The 19,331-nt window shown below is 42.0% G+C and overlaps 1 protein-coding gene across 6 annotated transcripts in view; it reads right to left on the bottom strand.

The window, feature by feature from the left end:
- Fggy (FGGY carbohydrate kinase domain containing) overlaps positions 1–19,331 on the bottom strand; it is a 394,333-nt gene that overhangs the window by 34,111 nt on the left and 340,891 nt on the right. The window contains exon 17 of one of the 6 annotated variants that reach the window (XM_026382516.2): positions 16,650–16,746. The exons of the other annotated variants lie outside the window; for them this stretch is intronic. Within the exon in view, the coding sequence (XP_026238301.2) occupies positions 16,669–16,746 (78 nt within the window). The 3' untranslated portion in view covers positions 16,650–16,668. The remainder of the gene's footprint in view (positions 1–16,649; positions 16,747–19,331) is intronic. 6 annotated transcript variants of the gene reach the window in all.

The raw sequence follows: 19,331 nt of genomic DNA, 5'->3' as shown, positions 1-19,331 counted from the left end.
TGGCCCTCCTATGGGCTGCAGCGAGAGAGGACTCCCCTGTGTCGCCTTTAAAAATGGATAAAGGTGCTCTGAGAGCAAAAGAAAATTGTTCAGGGGTAGGGTGGCTGTGTTGAGGTACTAGATGGTTGTACTACAGGGACAGAAAGCCAAGAGCACTGAGATGACCAGGATCCAGCCAGCCAGGGGCTGAGGACCCCAGGGCGGCAGGGAAAGCCCAGTCAGGTTGTGAACAATACCAGACTACAGCAAGGGGACTTCTAAGTGGGGTACTGTGGCCCATGGCATAGAAGTGGGATGTGAATGTGCAGGTGAGTGGTGGTAAGGGTTAACTTTAACCCCAGAATGCTCCCCTGGGTATATTCACCTTGGAGAAGGTGCAGGTGATACAATTGCAAGGACATGGTCAGCACCGCACCATTCCAGGTGTTTCCAGGGGGTGAGGAGATAGCATGAGGGCATGCTGGTTACAGCCTGATGCTAGAAAGCATCCCCACACCTTCTAAATCTGCAACATGCTATGCTCAACAAATACTTGAGAGCTACCCCTCCACCCAATGCCTGCAGCAATTGCAGGATTGGAGGTGAGAACTGGCCTATCCTCTCAGAGGAGGCTACAGTCTAGAGGGTAGACCCTTTACCATCACCATCCATGAGCCTGGCTGGTCTACCTACTTCATTTTCCTACCTGGTCAGAGAAGCCTTACATCACATGTATGTACGCAGGTTTGTGATTGCAGGACAGTAGGAGGCAGTATGATCTTATAGAAAGAGTGCCAGGATCAGAGTGAAGACTCAGTTCAAATGACAGCACAGTAATTTACTAATTCTTCTGATCTTGAGCCAAGTCCTTTATCTTCTTGGACTCTCAGTCTCATCGTCTATAAAACTGGGCTCAGAATTCCTATCGGTTTTCCCATGAGGCTGTGTGATAGTCAAATCACCTGAGTTCAGAGATTTTTATGTACCCACTGTGTGACGACAACCATGGAACCATAGAGCTATGGAACCTCTCCATGCCTCAACCCACTCATCTATATAAAGGACATAAAAGTACCTCCTAATTTATAGGGTTTCTATGAAGATTAGATGAGTTAACATATGGAAAGTGATTAGAAGAGACTTCAGCAAGTGTTGGCGCACTGGAGTGTTTCAGGGTTACCTGCTTTTCCTCTCATCACCACCTGGCAGATCTAATGGGAAGATGCAGTGAGATGTCACATGGCCCAATTGGCACTTAAGTGTCCCCTTTTTTCCTCTTTTCACATAGTGTCATAGTGGTGAAGCCAGGACTAGCCCCTATGCCCTCATACTCCTTGTCCTCTGTCCCTCAACTGTGGCTAAGTGGTAAGATCTAAGCAGTGCTGGCTGTGCCCTCTGGCTCTATGTGGGTCCTTCTCTTTCCGGCATGCTCTCTTCAGTCATCCCTAACTCAAGTTCCAGGTGCTTATCCCAAGATTGCCTCACAGCCACATGACACACTTTTGAATACATGCTACTTCCTTTTTCCTGTCTTTTCTAGTTCCCATCCAGCTGAACTTTGTTGGGAAATAGTTCCTTTCCTTATGGCTTACGCTGCTCAGCTCCCCATTGCCTATACTGGGAGATATTAGAGTGGTCCAGGATGTGCAGGGTCTCTAAATCATGACCCTCCCTCTGAGTCCATGAGCAATGATATAGGTATCAGTGTCAAAACAAGGAGCAACCATTTGCATACATATGGTAAGATTGTATAGGTACACTATAAAATCCCAACCACAGGCACAAGTATCCACCAAAGAAAAGGAACAACCCAGAAGCCCTGCACTGTTGAAATAGGCATGGTAGAATGTTTCTCATTTTCCCATTAGTTTTATTGCTGCTGCCTAGGGCTCAGTTTTCTCACTGTAAAATAGGATAATATCTCTCCTTTCTAAATTCATCCCCACATTCAAGGCCAAGTTTATGTTTGACCAAGAAGACTTTGGTAGCCCCCACCTCCCCTGTCCACAGCATTCTGAATTCATTCCCACTTGCAATCTGCTAAATAACTTCACTTTAAAATGCCTGTTCTTCATACTATAGTGACATAGCCACATCAATGCTTGAAGCAGCTCAATTCACAATAGCTAAACTATGGAACCAACCTAGGTGCCCTTCCACGGATGAATGGATAAAGAAAATGCGGCACATATACACAATTGAATACTATGCAGCCTTAAAGAATAAAATTATGGCATTTGCAGGTAAATGGATGGAGCTGGAGAAAGTCATGCTAAGTGAAATAAGCCGAACCCCCAAAACCAAAGCTTGAATTTTTCTTTGATCAGTGGATGCTGATCCATAATGGGGTGGGAGGCATAGGGAAGAATGAAGGAATTTTGGATTATGCAGAGGGGAGTGAGGGGAGGGGTGGGGATGGGAAGGATAGTCATTATTATCCTATATACATGAATGATTACACTACCAGTGTGACCCTGCACTGCCAGAGGAAAGACAAGCTGTGCTCATTTTGTGTACAGTGTGTTAAAATGCATTCAATTGTTATGTATAACTAATTAGAATTAAAAAATAAGAAAAACAATAAAATAAAATGCCTGCTGTGGCCCCAAGACTTAGATTTTTCTCTCCCCAATAAGATTATAATCCTTCCTCAAGTAGCCCCTACTTTTTGTTTCTTTAATGCTAGTTTGCAGCATAAAACATTCAAAAACTCCTAGCAGTATTCCCTTGGAGGATCCCCAAAAGAGAGTAAAGATTACTGGGAGCTCAGGGGTCAGGAGGGGGTCTCTGTTTTTTAAGTGAAGACAGTGACACCAAATTTCATGGAGTTGTTTGTTGGACTGAGATACTGATATAAAATAGCCAGAATTCTGCTGAGTTGAAAATACAATCTGAGCAGGGCTTGGTGGTGCTTGTAATCTCTCCTGCTTAGGCAGGACAACTGTAAGACAGAGGCCCACCTCCGAAACTTATTGAGGCCCTAAGCAACATAGAGAGACCTGCAGATGGTGGGGTGCTGTAATTTTTCTTTTCTTCTTATTATTTTGCTTCAAATTTTAGAAGTTTATGATAGATTTTGATGGCTTAATTTCTTAAAAAATATTTTGTTTTGATTGTAGTTGGACACAATACCTTTATTTTATTTTTATGTGGTGCTGATCACAGTACAGTGCCCTGTACGTCCTAGGAGAGCACTCTACCACTGAGTCACAACCCCAGCCCCGTGATTGCTTAATTTTAATAGCTACTAGTCATAAAAAATATATTACATTTTTAAAACATGAAGAAAATTCTCCAAAAGGCATGTGTTAATCAAATATTTGGCACAAGGTCTTCCAATGCTATACTAAACATTATTTTAAAAATAAACATTCTTATGATTTAGAATAGGAGGGGGTCACTGGGGATTTAGCTCTGTGGTCAAGCACCCCTGGGTTCAATCCCTAGTACCAATAAACATTCTCCTCCTCCTCCTCCTCCTCCTCCTCCTCCTCATCTGGCACAAGAGAAGGCCAAGATGACTGGGGTTGCTAAGAACCTGGGAAGGGAGGCATAGGTCATAGGTAAGCAGCACCATGTGGAATGCTGAGAACTGCTAGTGGAACAGATGTACCAAGCATGTCCTTTGGACCAAATACCACTTTAGGCACTTGATATGCTATAGGACCCTGGTGAAGAGTACAGATTCATGAGTCAGACTGTGTATGGTTCACACTGTAGAAGCCCAACCGACTGTGATGCCTCATCTTGGTTACTTAAAATGTCTTTAGCTTATTTTCTTCAAGTTGGGATTATTTAAAGCAGGGGTTAGTCAATTTTTTTCTATGAAGGGTCAGAGGTCAACTATTTCAAGTTTTGAGGGCGATGTGGTCTGTTACAACTCTTCAGCCCTGCGGTAGGAGCAAGTAAGCATCTGTAGTGTGCAAGTGAACGATTGGCCATGACCGTGGCCCAATAAAGACTTTATTGCAAAAGCAGACAAAGGACAGGATTTCACATGGAGGGGCATAGTTTGCTGACCTCTAATATAGAACTTACTTTATATGGTCCATAGAGGACTGGAGAGTTAATATACTCCATACTCTTAGAATAGTGCCCTACTCACAGTAATTATTCAACAAAAATTAGCTCTTGTTGTAATGGACTCAAGGAGTAGGCATCAGTATAACTTTCATATGAAAAAAAAATTTAAGAGCTCAGAAGTAACTGAATTCATTTTCTAAGAATGAGTCTAAAACCTGTAGCTTTTCTGCTGAGACTTTGTTCCTGCTAGAACCTAGACCTCATTTCATTGATCCAAGAGGAACCCACTATTCCAGGATTAGACTCAACCCTGGAAACACCCTTTCTGATTATTTTGGGCTGGGGACCCAAAGCACATGGCCTTGCTCCTTGGAATCCGTGTTGCAGTCTGTGGGGAACAGGTGTACAATCCACGTTCCCCACCCACTCAGGGCGCTCACACACTCTCAGCCTTCCCTGGCCCCCACCTCATCAAAGGATAGGTTTCCTGTGACATGGATGGATCAACTGCCTTTGGGGAGCCCTAATTAACTGCACAAATAGGGCAGGCTTTCCAAATCCCACATTAGTTCTGCTGTGGAATGCCAGAACTTTTCTACCATGGAAAAATGCTTCATGCCTCGACTCTTAACAAACCCAGCAAGTTCAAATGCATTTTTGGGGTGGGGGGTGACAAGAATCTCAAGCTGTTATGTGAGAAGGCAAAGAAAGAAAGGGCTTTTCTTGAAAGGGGGAAACAAAGGGCATCCAGAAATGTCATCCAAATGCCCTGCAAACTCTCAAGCTTTCCCCAAGTTCTTCTTTGTTTGAAGGCCTTGATAGTGTGATTCATTTAACTCTTTCTTTGGGTCAATGAGAGGGTTCTTAAACCTGAGAATCTGTAGCCAGTGTCAGAGATTTCTTTTCATCTGTCAAATACATGGAATAAAAAGAAAAACACAACCTCAGCTAAATGGTACAGACTTCATGTGTTTCAAAACTGTCGACATATCTGACTTGTTATTTCTCTCTCCTTTTCTTCTCTTTTTTTTTTTTTTTTTGCCTGCAGTTCTTCTCATCCTTCTCTCCTTTTATCCCCAAATCCAGCACAACAACTGGTCTATTCTAGGAAAAGTCTCTCTGGGTCTGTAGCTGAGAAGACACTGTAATAGTTGGGTCTGTGTGTGTAAATTTAACAGCAATCAGCTGTCTGTTTTGTGTTTAATTCCACAGAGTAAAACCATTTTGGCTATAATCCTCAGAAGGCACTGTATGTCTGTCTGTTCCCAGATTCGGTGAATCCCTGTGTAGATAGATTTTTCTTCATCAAAGGACAGACACTGGCGTGGCCCTCAATTTTATGCTCCCATAGATAATACCATGGGGAAAGCCTCTGGAGCCACACAGATTCACCCACCCTTAGGTCTTTGAAGCCCCAGATGTAAGTGGATCCCGCAGACTCTACACTGATACCCTACTCAGGCTTCTAGCAGGAAAGACATGACTGGCCACCATGGGCTTCCTGCCTTGGGAGGGATAAAGGGAACTTTAATTAGGGTGGCTGTGGTTTATTTTTTAAAATTTTGATTTGTTATATATGACAACAGAATGCATTACAATTCATATTACACATATAGAGCACAGTTTTTTATACTGTACACAAAGTAGAGTCACATCCTTCATGTCTTCTTACATGTAATGTACTTAGGGTAATGATGACCATCGCATTCCACCGTCTTTCCTATCCCTCTGCCCCTCCCTCCCCTTTTCCCCTTCGTCCTATCTAGAGTTCATTTAATCATTCCATCACCACCACCCCCCTCAGCATATTATGGGACAAGGAACTGAACAGACACTTTTCAGAAGAGAAAATACAATCAATCAACAAATATATGAAAAAATGTTCAACATCTCTAGCAATTAGAGAAATGCAAATCAAAACTACTCTAAGATTTCATCTCACTCCATTCAGAATGGCAGCTATTAAGAATAATAAGTGTTGGCAAGGATGTGAGGGAAAAGGCACACTCATACATTGCTGGTGGGGCTGCAAACTGGTGTAGCCAATATGGAAATCAGTATGGAGAATCCTTGGAAAACTGGGAATGGAACCACATTTGACCCAGCTATCCCACTCCTTGGTCTATACCCAAAGGATTTAAAAACAGCATACTACAGGGACATGGCCACATCAATGTTTATAGCAGCACAATTAATAATAGCTAAAGTGTGGACCCAACCTAGATGCCCTTCAGTAGATTAATGGATAAAGAAAATGTGGTATACATATACACAATGGTTGTGGTTTATTATCCCAATAGACTTATCTTGAGTCCAAAATACTTTTAAGAAGGAAGGAGGATGTTATTATTATTAATGACATCAAGACCTAAGACATATGCTAGTTCTCTCTGGGATGTACTATCACTTTCTGCTTCATTTCCAAGGAGCAACTGATGGTTGGGAGATTTGGAGAAATACCTGTTATCAGGTCTTGCTCTCTTGAGGAAGGTAGAAAACTAGGAAATTTTAGACTTTGAATTTAGCTTTTTATTTTTCTACTCTGCATTGACTTCTCTGACAGATTCCACCAGGCCTTGTAAACTCCTAAGAAGCAAAAATGTATCTAGAAAATACTGAAGTTTGCAGCAATTGCTTATTGTGTGCAGGTGGAAGCCTTTCTAATGCCTGTGATAAGGAACTGGCTTTGTCCCCACAAGCAGGAAGGCCTATCTTCTTGGAGGTCCTGGCCCATGGGTTCCCAAAGTTTAGCTTAATAAAATATCCAAACCTTTTGGAGGCATGCAAAGAATTGTCAGATTTTTATTTTATTATTTAGGGACTTTAAACAGAATAACTGCTGAACATCTACCCTCATCCCTTATTTCATAACAACAAGATTTTAACACACATACATGTGATTACCATGCTCAGAATAAAGGGAAATCATGCCTCATTTAGTCTTGTTAAAAATTCAACATGCTGTTCTTATTTTTTCATTTCCCAGGGACTAATGACACTCTGTTAGGGACATGCATTGAGGATTAGATGCATGGGTACATCACCTATGTAGTATACAGAGCCCCATACACAGAGGACCCAAGCTGGGGTTTAATGACCTGCAGTTGCTTTCTTGCAAGTTTTTAAAATTTTATCTTTGAATTGGTGTTTTGTAGGTGAAGACTAATGGGATAATAGAGCACGTGCTGGGGGCCTGGTGTTGCTTCTCCAGGACTGACTTCTGGCTGTCTTGTCCCTGTGTTCTGGTGCCCTACCAGACCTGTGTCCCTAGCATGGTGACAGGATTGCATGGAGGGTGTATTTTGCTTTGACACTTCCTCCCTTTAGGATGAGCACAGGTATAGGGAAGGTCAGGCCAGGAAGTGAGTCCCCTGTGTCTCAGGGGGGAGCAGAGCAGCGATGGGCACTCCCTCACACTGTCTAAGGGTGTTGGTCTCGCAAGATGGAGGAGGATCCCCATGTGGAAGTTGGAAAGCCCTGGAAGACACCTGTCAGCTTCCAGTCAAGACAACAGGTCTGAAGGAAGGGGAAACTTCCCTGCTTCTGGAAAGGGTCCTGAATTTTCATTTTTTCACTGGGCCCTATAAATTATATAACTAGCTCTGCCTAGGGCAGCCTTCTAATGATACTTGAGAACTACAGCCTAGCTGACAGGTCCTTGTTTAGCTTGGTGAGCTGGAGAAAACTCATAATTTGCATTTTTAAACAAATCTCCATTCAGGTCCCATTTTCTTACTTGCTGTTTGGCTTTGAGGAAGTGATTTACCTTTCTAGCCTTCCAATTCCTCTTTGTAAATGGAGAGGTGAATGTCTTCCTATCTCACATGACCTCATTTAAATACTGAATGTGGTTATACAAGCAAACCTCTAGTGTGTATCAGGAGATGAGCTAATGTCCGTCCCTTTCCTCTTCCTCTTCTGCACCCTTGAGATGAACTTGGGTACCTGGGGAAGGCCAGATCTTATCCAAGGAAACTCATTCTGCAGAGACTAAGCCTGGTATTTCCTTGGATTAGGGTCCTTTCGCTTGTTCAGTGCACAGTAGAAGAAAGGCCTGGAACAGTGAACAGCAGTGACTACAGAAATCCCAGTCTGCTTCTCAGGAAACAAAACTTGAGCACACAGGAGTGGTCAATGTTGACATGGGGGAAGAAATAAAGATGAATGGGGGAGATAGAAGGCACCTAGGACAAACCCAGGCTCCTTCCCACTTCCTGCACATCCCAGCCCTGAGCTAAGAGGGGTAGGCAGAGCCCTTGTCACCACACAGGAAGGGTTCACCAGGCCACAATCACACATTTAGGACTATGAATTTGGAGGTCTGAATTTCACTCTCAGGTTTTCTCTGTAGAATCTTAGGAATGTCACCTATCTCTCTGGAACTGAATGTCCCCATCTTTTAAATGCATGAGTAGAGAGACGACTCACTTAAGTCCCTTCTGGCTTTAATGCTTTTTTTTTTTTTCAATTAGAGAAAGCTTTACAAATATATTCTCTAACTCAGACACACCCTTTCAATGAAGAAAGTCCTTTCAGAGAGCTGGCTCTAGGGAGGACTACTTTTGAGGAAGTACAGGGACACAGATTCCTTGGGTCAGACTGTTTGCTGAGGCTCTAAGGTTGGGGGGGTCATCGGAAGATTCCTTTGTCTCCATTCACAGCCAGGTCACCCAACTCAAATGGCCATGGCCAAGCATCATGCATGGGGCAGGGTATGCAACACTCCTCTCCAAACAGAAGGAACAAGTGGCTGTTGTGATGAGACTCTGTGGAAGGCTATTTATGGCTGTGTTTTGGTTTACCCTCAGTCTAGTACACAGAGTACAGCTGAAAACACTCTCTTGTCCTTCAGGGTAAAATTTCCCAATTTTTACATGAAGCTAGTCAGCTCTAGACCTATAGCCCCCATTGCTACCACTTCTGTTCGCCCACAGAAGCAGTCACCCCTGCCCACCTCCCCCTCCAGCTTGGCCTCTGAGTCACTCCCAGCATATACTATTGACAGCACAGCATTAGGGACTTAGAGTCAGACAGACTTTGGCTGAAATCCCAGTTCCTGCACTTTTAGTTGTGTGACCATGGGCCAGTAAGTCGCTTAATCTCTCTGAACCTCGTTTCACTGGGTGAAATTGGAAATAGTACCTTTCCAAAGAGACAGTTTTAAGAATTATAGTGAAGCATGCTGCTGTAGATAAATCCTGATGGATATAATTAATTGGGTTGTCTCTCTGCCCCAATCATTTTGGCCTATTTTATAATGACCAGGCTTCTGCCTCAGTTTCCTTTCCTCAGTTTTCATCCTATTTTTTATCTTGTGCTCCAGACCTGCCAGAGTGGTATCAGTTGGGGTTCTGGCTCTGGTGCTATCACTTCTGCCCACTGCCCCTTGGCTACAAGCAGGAATTTTTCCATGGTTGGATAAGAGATGCAACAAGCACTGTCTATATGCCAATTTATCATCATTTCCTCTTCATAATGAACCTAGAGGTAGGTGCCATTATTGAGCCAGTTTTACACATCAGGAGATAATTTTGGAGAGCTGAGGTCAAGGTCACAAGGCTGAGTGTGGCAGCTGAATTCTAACCCAGTATGCCCAACTCCATTACTATTGAAGATGGGATACTTCCCCCAGGAGTGTTACCCTCTACTCCTGTCCTTTTATAATCATAACCAGAGTAGCCACTCACTTGCTGATTGTCTGTAAACATTATGTACATCGTCCTCTTGGAATTTCCCAGCAATGCCATGAGGTGATATTTTTATACTCATTTACAAATTAGAGAGTGGAATCCAAAATAAGCAAGGTATTAGAAGTTAACTGTCCATGAAAGAGGAACTAGGATGCAGATGCTACATGTTATTTCTTGGTGGCTTCTGTAATAATATACCATGTGCCAAACACTTTATAATGAGAAAGGGGAGGGGTCAGGCCTCTGGGGGAGGAAGGGGATATTAGTATCCTCATTTAACAGGCAGAGAAACAGAGGCAGAGAGTTTAGGGAACTTGCCGCAGACCTTACAGGCAGAATGGCAGAGTTGGGGATTAAACGCAGGCAGTCTGGCTCTGGGGTCTGGGCTCTTAGTCTCTAGCACTGTGTTGCTTTAAGAAGTGAGGGATTTGGGCTGGGAATGTGGCTCAAGTGGTAACGTGCTTGCCTGGCATGCGCGGGGCGCTGGGTTCGATATACTCAGCATCACATAAAAATAAAATAAAGATGTTAAAATAAAGATGTTGTGTACACCAAAAATTAAAAAAAAATTTAAAAAATTTTCTCTTTCTCCCTTAAAAAAAAAAAAAAAAAGAAGTGAGGGATATCAGATGAGATGACAAGGGGGGATGATTCCAAAGGCCACAGACAGGAGGTAGGGAGTCCAAGAGCTATGAAAGCTCTAGAAGAAGGAACTCCCCACCCACATGTATGGGAGCAGTCCCCCAGAGGCCTGACCCCACCCCCCTTCAACAAGGTTGGCCACCCTGTAGAATTTTCCTGCATTAAGTAATGGTGTAGGTGTTTTGTTTCCTTTAGGCCCACTGAGATGTATCATTAAGAAATTGCTTCAGACTCTTAAGCAAGCTGTGCCTTCACTATTGGCTACAAAATCCTCAAAAAGGATAGAAATCAACAGTTTTCAATGACCAGTTACTTTTAAAGTCCAGAGGGGAGTGGGGAGAAGGCCTTTAACCAGGCAAGGTAAAAACAATTGTGTGGAAAACTGTCATGTGCTGAAACATGGGCGATGGTAAACCTCCCAGCAACCCTTCAGAGTTGTGATTAGTACCATTATACAGAGAATTAAACCAACACTCAGAGCAAGGGGACAGGAACAGTTCCTAAGAAAGTCTTCAGTACCTATGACGGGCAAAACTCCTTGAAATCAATGAGGAAAAGACAAAGAGTCCTGTAAGAAAATGAAAAAAGGGTATTCACAGACCATTAGCTGAAAACAGAAATTTAAGTGGCCCATAGATACTAAGAGTATGTCCATTTTACCAGTAAATCAGGAAGACAAAGGATATGAACATTCATTTTCTGTTCAAGAAATTGGCAAAAATGTTCAGTGATTGACAATATCCAATGTTGGCAAAGGTGTAGAGACATCATTGGAAGGGATACAAGTTGGGACAGCCTTTTTGGAGGATATTTTGGGCATAGCTAACAAAATTTTAAATGCACCAATCCTTCACTAGCAATCCCACTTTCCCCATGTCTCCAAGAAATCCTCATACTTGTGTATGAAGAACCAAATCAACAGCATGCTTGTGTCACAGTTTGTGACAGCTAAACAGTAGGAACAATTTAATGTGTCTACCAATAGGAACCCAGTTAATATTTTTAAATATATATGGACTCTGGAACTACTGTTAGTATGGAATAGACACTAGGAAGCTCTGTATTTTAGGATAACATATTCTAAAATACCTTGTAAATGAAAAAAAAAAGTTGAACAATTTCTACCATGTGACTCTGTGTGTGCATGTGTATGAGTACATTGAAAAAGTTAGGCAGACACAGGAAGTATGGAATAGTGATGGCCTCTGGGAAGTTCATGCCTTTCACCATTTATTCTGTATTTCTCTGTTGTTCGTGTTTTTACAATGTAAGTGTATTCCTGTAATATTTTTATTGCTTAAAGAAAAGCAAATTGGCCACAGAGCCACTTGTCTGTTCTCTGTGTTATCTCATTCAGGGGAGAAACACCAACCTAGGCTGGGGCTTCCTCCTTTGCCAGTGGGAATGTTAGGTACTTGTCTGGATGCCTGTTTCCCCTACTCTCTCTCCTTTGCATAGGTGCTCCTGTATTTGAGCACATGCACACATATACACATTCCTGTCTACGCACACTCTCACCCAGAATGACAAGTGCATGGGTTAGCTGATAGCCTGAGAACCTCTGAATCATGGACCAAAATGATTCTTGTCAGCTTGATAAAACATGTACACAATCACACTCCAATACAAGTACAACAAAATAACAAATTGTCAGGTCCCGTAAGCACAAGCTGTGATTTAAACCATGGGGTCCAATGGGCACATATTGGATGTGAAGCGCCTTAAATAATGGCTCTGCTAGCTTAAAACATATCAGATGTTCCTTTAGCCTTAGCTCGCCCAAGACATAAACTATGTGTTCAGGGGAAAGCAAAGTCAAATGACTCATGACAGCGTTTGTTTTTAGTATGAATTATTTTTTCTGGCTCCTTGCTTTTAAAGACAGATCCTTTTCAGATGGGCTGAAGCAAAGACCGCTGGGAGCTGGGCTCACAAACCTAGCCTCCCACCCCTTCTGAAAGCTGGAAGTGGACAGCCCCGGAAGAAGCGATTCTTTCCCATTATGATCATTCCATCATTCACTCTCCTTTTTCCTTTCAAACCAATGCAATGGCAGCCTTGTGGCAGCCTGGTAAGGTGGTGGGAGGATCACTTGATTTGGAGTCTAGGAGATCTGAGCTCCAATTCCAAAGGTTTTATTTATTAATTGTGTGATGCTGGGAATGTCACATGAGTTCTTTGGGCTACAGTTTCCTCCAGCACAAAATGAGAAGAATAAACATTGGTCTGCAATGGAGTGGGATTCCATGAAGTAATCTAGACAAAGTGCTGGACACATAGAAACCACTCAACACATGGCACTAGACAGAACTCCTTTGGACAGAGAGGGTGTCCTAGTTACCTCTGTATCCCTAGTGCTTGCGTGAGAGCTGGAAAGAAAATCTGTGAAGAAGGAAGGCAGCAATGAAGGGCTGAAGGAACAATTAGGACACACAATAACTAATGCTTGCATTTCTCCTTTTAACTGCGTTATGTGGATCATCTCACTAATCCTTGGTGAAAATTGTCCCTGCCAGGAACACGTTATCCACATTTCACAGTTGAGGTAGTAGAGGTGCAGAGAGATTAAGAAACCTGATCAAAGTCACACAAGTGGCCAGTGGAGGAGCTAGCACCTGCATACTGGTGGAATTGCTGGGATGCTAGAGGGGCCAGGGGGAATGGGCAGCTCAGAGGCTCCCTGTACAAGATCCAATGAAAGGTTGAATTGGAATAGCCAGCTTCTCAGATCCCTTTAGAATAACAGACACAAAGGAAAGAGGGAGGACATCAGAGGTGTGGCCACCCATAGCCTTGCAGAAGCACGGGCAGCGAACAAGCAGAACTGTCTAAAGAACATGGTAGATTAGGACAGCTTCTCCAGGTGCTCTGAGCCCCATGATACCCACACCTCTGGAGGAGTGTGGCCCCAGGGCTGCTGTTCAGGAAGGATGTGGATTCCAGAGCTGTTAGGAACCTTAGATATTGCCTGGAACAGCTCCACTGTATGGGCTGGAGGATTGCTACTTACTCAGTGCCACACCACAACTTAGTGGTAGAGAAGAGACGAGGCCCCAGGTTCTCCCTTCCCACACCAGCTTTCTGCCTCTGGCATCGGGAACACATATACTGCAGCCCCTCTCTCTTTCATATACAGCCTTACTTTTTAAATTCACTTGTTTACCCTAAAGTTCTATTCAGGCAGCATTCAGAAAAACAGAAATATTGGCCACTGAACTTTGGGTATGTCCAGTTCCATAGATAGGGTCATCTCTAGAATAAGATGCATGCTCAGCCTGCTCTCTCAATATACCACTGGATGATCTACCTGGCAACCTTTTAATAAGGATATGGGTCCCCATAGGATTCTAAGGGGAAATGATGGACAATATGGGAAAGAATGATATCTTAGGGTGAATGAGCGAAATGCCTTTTGGCCCTATACCTTCAACGCATGAGCTGTCCCTACAACATGTGTGTGTGGGGAAAATTCTTTCATTTTTGTTTTTATATAATACAAAATTGAGTTCATTTCTGAGTTCATGAGTCTGTTGTTCCCAAGATTTAAAATTCTTCCCACTTTGGCTCCTCAACATACATACACACACATTACATGCACATAAGCACACATATACAACTGCATTCACCTTTGTTTATTTGCACTTAAAGTCCTGACTCAACAGTCATTTTCTTTGGAAAGTTTTCTCTGACTCCTCAAGGCTGGGGACAGAACACACAGTATTATAGTTCCCTATTTTATGGTATCTCTCTTCTTTAATAGCAGGAGAACTTTGAGAGTAAGTACTGAGTCCTCCCTGGTCAGGATTCTGTCCCATACTATTGTGGAGATTAAATAAGTTATTTCATGTAGAGTGATAAGAACAGTGCTTAGCATATAATAAGCATCAATCAATGTTGTCCATCATTAAATGAGGCTTAGAATTTCTACAATGTACAAATGTGAGTGGATAGGTGGGCCTGACACAGATGGCTGGCATCTAGATAGCACTCAAGAAGCATTTACTGAATAAATAAATGCAAAAGAGAAAAATGATTGAAGAGATAAGAGATAAGATCTGTCCTCAGTCAGCTTCCAGTGTAGTGTTGAGGCAGACCCACAAAGCAGAATCACCCACACAGTCTATGAAAAGAAGGACACCCAAGACTTGTTCTGTGCTTTGGGTCCCTGAGAATACATAAATGTGCCAGGATTTCACTCTGCCTTTTGTTTATTTTGATCTGACTTCATAGGATGGAAATATGCATAAGAGGAAGACACACAGGTTGCAATCTTTCCCAGGTATACTTCCCCAGCTCTCTACTGGATGATAGTTCAGGATTTGCCCTTCAAAACCATGTTTTTAATTCAGTGAAACCAGGGTCTGAGATGGGAAACACAGTGTCACAGAGTTGAGATGGGAGGAAAAAAAGAAATTCACATCATAAAAGTCCTTTTACTCAGCACCCTCCAGCCTCCCTGGTTTTCTCACATTTCCTCAGGCATGTTCAATTCACTCACACCTGAGGGCCTTTGTCCTCTGCCATTTGGGCTCATCTCAAACATCCTTCTTTTCTCAGGAGGGCCTCTCTCAACTGCTCACATACCCAGTCTACCCATCCAATCATTATTTACTTACATTGTTTTACTCTCTTTTATAACACTTCTTCCTACCTGAATTCAATTATTTGTTATTGCTTGTTTCTTGGATTGTCCCTTGGGGGGGCAGGTGTTTCTCTTTCAATGGAAGTAGCCAGAGACAGCAGAGTGAGGGATATTATTGAGTTCCAATAGAAGAGCTGGGTAGTGGAACTCAGCACAGTGAAACTGACTCCCAAAGAGCTGAAGAAAGAACTAATCAGCTGGGCGTGGAGGCGCATGCCTGTAAGGCATGGGAGGCTGAGTTACAAAGATCGTAAGTTCAAAGCCAGCCTCAACAAAAGCAAGGCACTAAGCAACTAGAAGACCCTGTCTGTAAATAAAATACAAAATAGGGCTGGGGATGTGGCTCAGTGGTCCAGTGCCCCTGAGTCCAAATCCCTGGTACCCAAATATATAAATAAATAAAAATAACGAATTATACTAACTCTTGTACTGTTGCTACCAATGACAATCTCATGCACTGCCTTGATGAAGTTTCCCTTGCTACATGCATAGCAGTTCGTGGACATGTATAAAAAGGAGATAAAAACAGTTCCTGAGCCATGCTACTCTGGTGATTTAATGAGTTATTTTACACAGAGTAATTAGAATAGTGCTTGACATATAATAAAGCATCAATAAATGATGTCCATTAATATCTTAAAGAGGTACAACATATAGGTAATACTTGTCTAAGAGAATTATATGCATTGCTGTGCACTATATTTATTCCTTTTTAAAATGAAGCTTAGAATTTCTACTATGTACAAAGTTAAACACATGTTCCCTATTTTGAGTTTAATATAGTATTTAAAGCTTTATAAGAATTGTTTATCAGCACTTATGTAATCAGAGAATTTTAATATGTTTGGAATGCATTTATTATTTTTAAGCAAGGAGTTAAGTTTTAAGACATGTAAACACGAATAAACTTGTAAGGACCCAGAAACTAGAAGAAACGATAATAACATATTAGTGGAGAGAATGAATTGGTGAAAAGTCTGAAATACAACTTTATAAGGACAAACATGGATAGAAAATATTAAATAAAGAGAAGAACAACTGGAGATGTGTAAAGCAAGAAATGACTAGAAGCCAGCAAGTTAGAGAACGACATGCAATATCATTCTTTCTAGTCTCTGCGGAAATGCCTGTTACAAGAACAAGAACAGCAAGCAAATTGCTGCAGAAAAGAGCAAGAGTTAATCACAGTAAGTGAATACAATACTGTATTACTAGCTCTGAAAATCTGCTAGAACAGTACATGACCCCAGGGTCAGTGAGCTCTTTGTAAAAGATATTTTATTTACCTCCCTTCCCTGTTTGTCTCCAAATCAGAAGTCTGGTGGACAGGACTGGCTCTCTGTCTTACCCATGTTCCACCTGCCTTCTTTCTCCTTCAGCCCCAATGACCCACAAACACTTTGTCAATCCATCTCCACAAAGGGATTGCTTTTGAAAAAGAGCATTTTAGCAGCCCACACAATATTCCCTAGCGCCCCTAGGTGTCACTATTGCAAAACCAACAGAAACATTAACTGTCAAAAGAAAAAAAAAAAAAAAAAACCCAGAACATTTAGTACAAAATACTAAAAGCAACAACAGTTCAAAAGGCAGACACCATTTATTACAGAAGCTACAAACAATTCAGGATCTCTAAGATAATTATTAATTTCCTTTCTAATTCAAGGGCTCACCCCAAGAAGAAGAGACATCTCATTTTTCATCCAGAAAAAGAAGTCCGTGTTGTTCTTTCCTCTCTAAAACACTTACATTTAGAGGCTCGGCTGAAACCTGCATGATGATGAAAGTGTGTAGTATAAATTACTTTATAATCAAGATTGGCTTCATAACACAAAAGAACTCAGAGTGAAAATAATACTTTCAGAGTAAAAATATAAGGCAGTGAATGAAGGTTTGCTGGGAGAAAAAAAATGTAGTAACGTTAGTTTGATATTCAACTCAAAGCCATAATCTTATTAGGTATATTTAAATATGGTTTTCATTTAGATTTGGCAGCTTGATTAATGGGGCTGTATTAAATAATACCTGGCTGCTAAGAGTATATTTAGGAATCAATGCCACATAAAACATACAACATTCACAATTCAGTTTCATTATTATTTAAGGCTCCTCTGTTCTCTTGGCAGTGGGCACACACATATTAAAAATTAAGTACACACGCTCAGTGTGTGCTCAGCCCTTTAAAAAGGCTTTCTCTTTAAGCAGAAACATGCGATGGAAAACAAGTCAACTCTGGTGAAAGTTAATGGGTTCATCCTTTTGGGGACAGCTGTCCTGTGTATCAAATAAAAGGAGAGGGGTGTGTCTGTAGCAGGGAAAAAGGATTCTCAACTGGTCAGCAAAGAGAAATGCTGTGCTTCAGAGAGGAGCTGGAATCAGTTTCTATACCTGAGCATTCTGCTTTGCCACAGTTTAGAGATGGAGTGAATGGCACCTTTGCCGTGAGGCCCTGAGGGGATTGGAGGGGCAGGAGAATCTTGAAATAGGAAGGAATGTCCTCATGAACAAATAAATGCAGGCAGATGACCACTGCCTCCTTATGCATCAAAGAAACACTTTTTTCCCTTTTTGAGGGTGGGGAAGAAAGTATCTGTAATTTTCTGAGCATAATAATGTAAGTGCTGGTCAAAGTGTGGGGGTTTGCAGGGCTGGATGGTTGCAACTAGCTGGGGAGATGGATGATGATGTGAAGGGCCAAGCGCCATCACACAATTCTATTCAGTGTTTATGATTAAAAAAATAATGCACCTGACAAGCAGAACCTACACAATTCAATTAGAATTTGTTCCTTCCCAATGTCAAGAGGTCACTTAAAGATCCTTGACTGGAACAAGGCATCTCAGCGTGGCCTAAACGTCACATAACATCTCATTGTTTCTGAACAACCCAGTGGAATAGGTAGTACTAGTATCATTCTTTAAGAAACGATGTTCGAGTTTATAAAACTACAGAAAAGGTCTCAGAACTCAGAAGAAAAAAAAAAAGTCTGGCTTTCCTAACATTGGAATCATTCTATCCATTTACTGATGATAGAACTGAGGCCTGGAAAGGTTCACCATGTTGCCAAGATGACACATCTGGTAAGTTATGGAGGTACGATGGAATCCAAGGCTGTGGCTAAGACTTGGGGAAGTGGCAATATAGGAATTTGAGGTTGAGGGTGGGGGCACAGCATGGAATTCTGTTTATCTCCTGTGTCATCTCTTTATAAGTCCAGAAGAAGAGACCCAAGTTCTCAGGCACTATGCCCCATTGCTGCTGTCGTTTACACCTGGGCCATCTATATCTCCTGCTAGAAAGAAGTTCCTAAAGTGTTAAGCATGTCAGCGTCCTCATGGCAATGATGGTTATGATGAGAGAAACACAGGAGAGGACAACCAGGAAGGAGGAATTCTGACAGACTACTTACTATGAGGATGAACCTTGAGAACATCATTATGCCCAGTGAAATGAACCAGTCACAGAAAGACAATGACCATGTGATTCCACCTATATGAGGTAGGCAGAGCAGTTAAATTCGGAGACAGAAAGTCAAATGGAGGCTGCCAGGGATTAGGGAGGCTGCAGTGTGAGGTTGCTGTTTGATGAACACCATTTCATTTTTGCAAAATGAAAAGAGTTCAAGAGATGGAGGGTGGTGATGGTTACACAATAGTAGAAACTCATTCAATACCACTTAACTGCACCCTTAGAAATGGTTCAGATGGTCAATTTTATGTGCATTTTACCACAATCAAAACAAATTTTTTTAAAAAATACAACCAGGAGCATCTCCTCCAATGGTGATTTATAATGTTCTCTTTCTTGACATAGTGGGAAGATGACCTTCAACATTTTTAGATTTTTCCCAAGTTAAGTGCTTTTGTGGTACATCCCTGCTAATTTTCTGGAGGAAATATGTGGTATTTTTCATGTGAAATTTTACATATGCATTTTTTTTTTATGAATTCTCATTCTAGTTTGACCAGCAATGAACTCTCTAGCCATGAACAAAACTCTTCTCTCTGAGTCTCAGATTCCACATTTGTAAAAGGAGGGTTTAGGTGGAATGACCTCCAGGAGCCCTGCCAGTTTTCAGATTCTGATTCTTGTTTTTCCAAACAGTAGTACTGTCTACTTTCTTACTGTTGTTTTGGATTGTTATTTATGACTGATACTCATCAGGATGTTTTTGAGCCCCAAGTCATTTCTGAAATATCTGTATTTACACTTCTATGGCAGGATGGAAGGAGCTAGGCTGACAGGAAGTACCCTAGTGGAGGGCCTCCTGGAAGGAGCACTGAAATGGGAGTCTGATGCTATGAGGTTTTCTCTGGGGATCTGCCACCTGCTTTCCAAGTGACTTGGGAAGGAAG

This window comes from Urocitellus parryii, chromosome 11, assembly GCF_045843805.1.
Source record: "Urocitellus parryii isolate mUroPar1 chromosome 11, mUroPar1.hap1, whole genome shotgun sequence".
NCBI classification, from domain to species: domain Eukaryota; kingdom Metazoa; phylum Chordata; class Mammalia; order Rodentia; family Sciuridae; genus Urocitellus; species Urocitellus parryii.
Note: the sequence above shows the minus strand (reverse complement) of the source record. Positions and strands in the feature narration are given on the sequence as shown.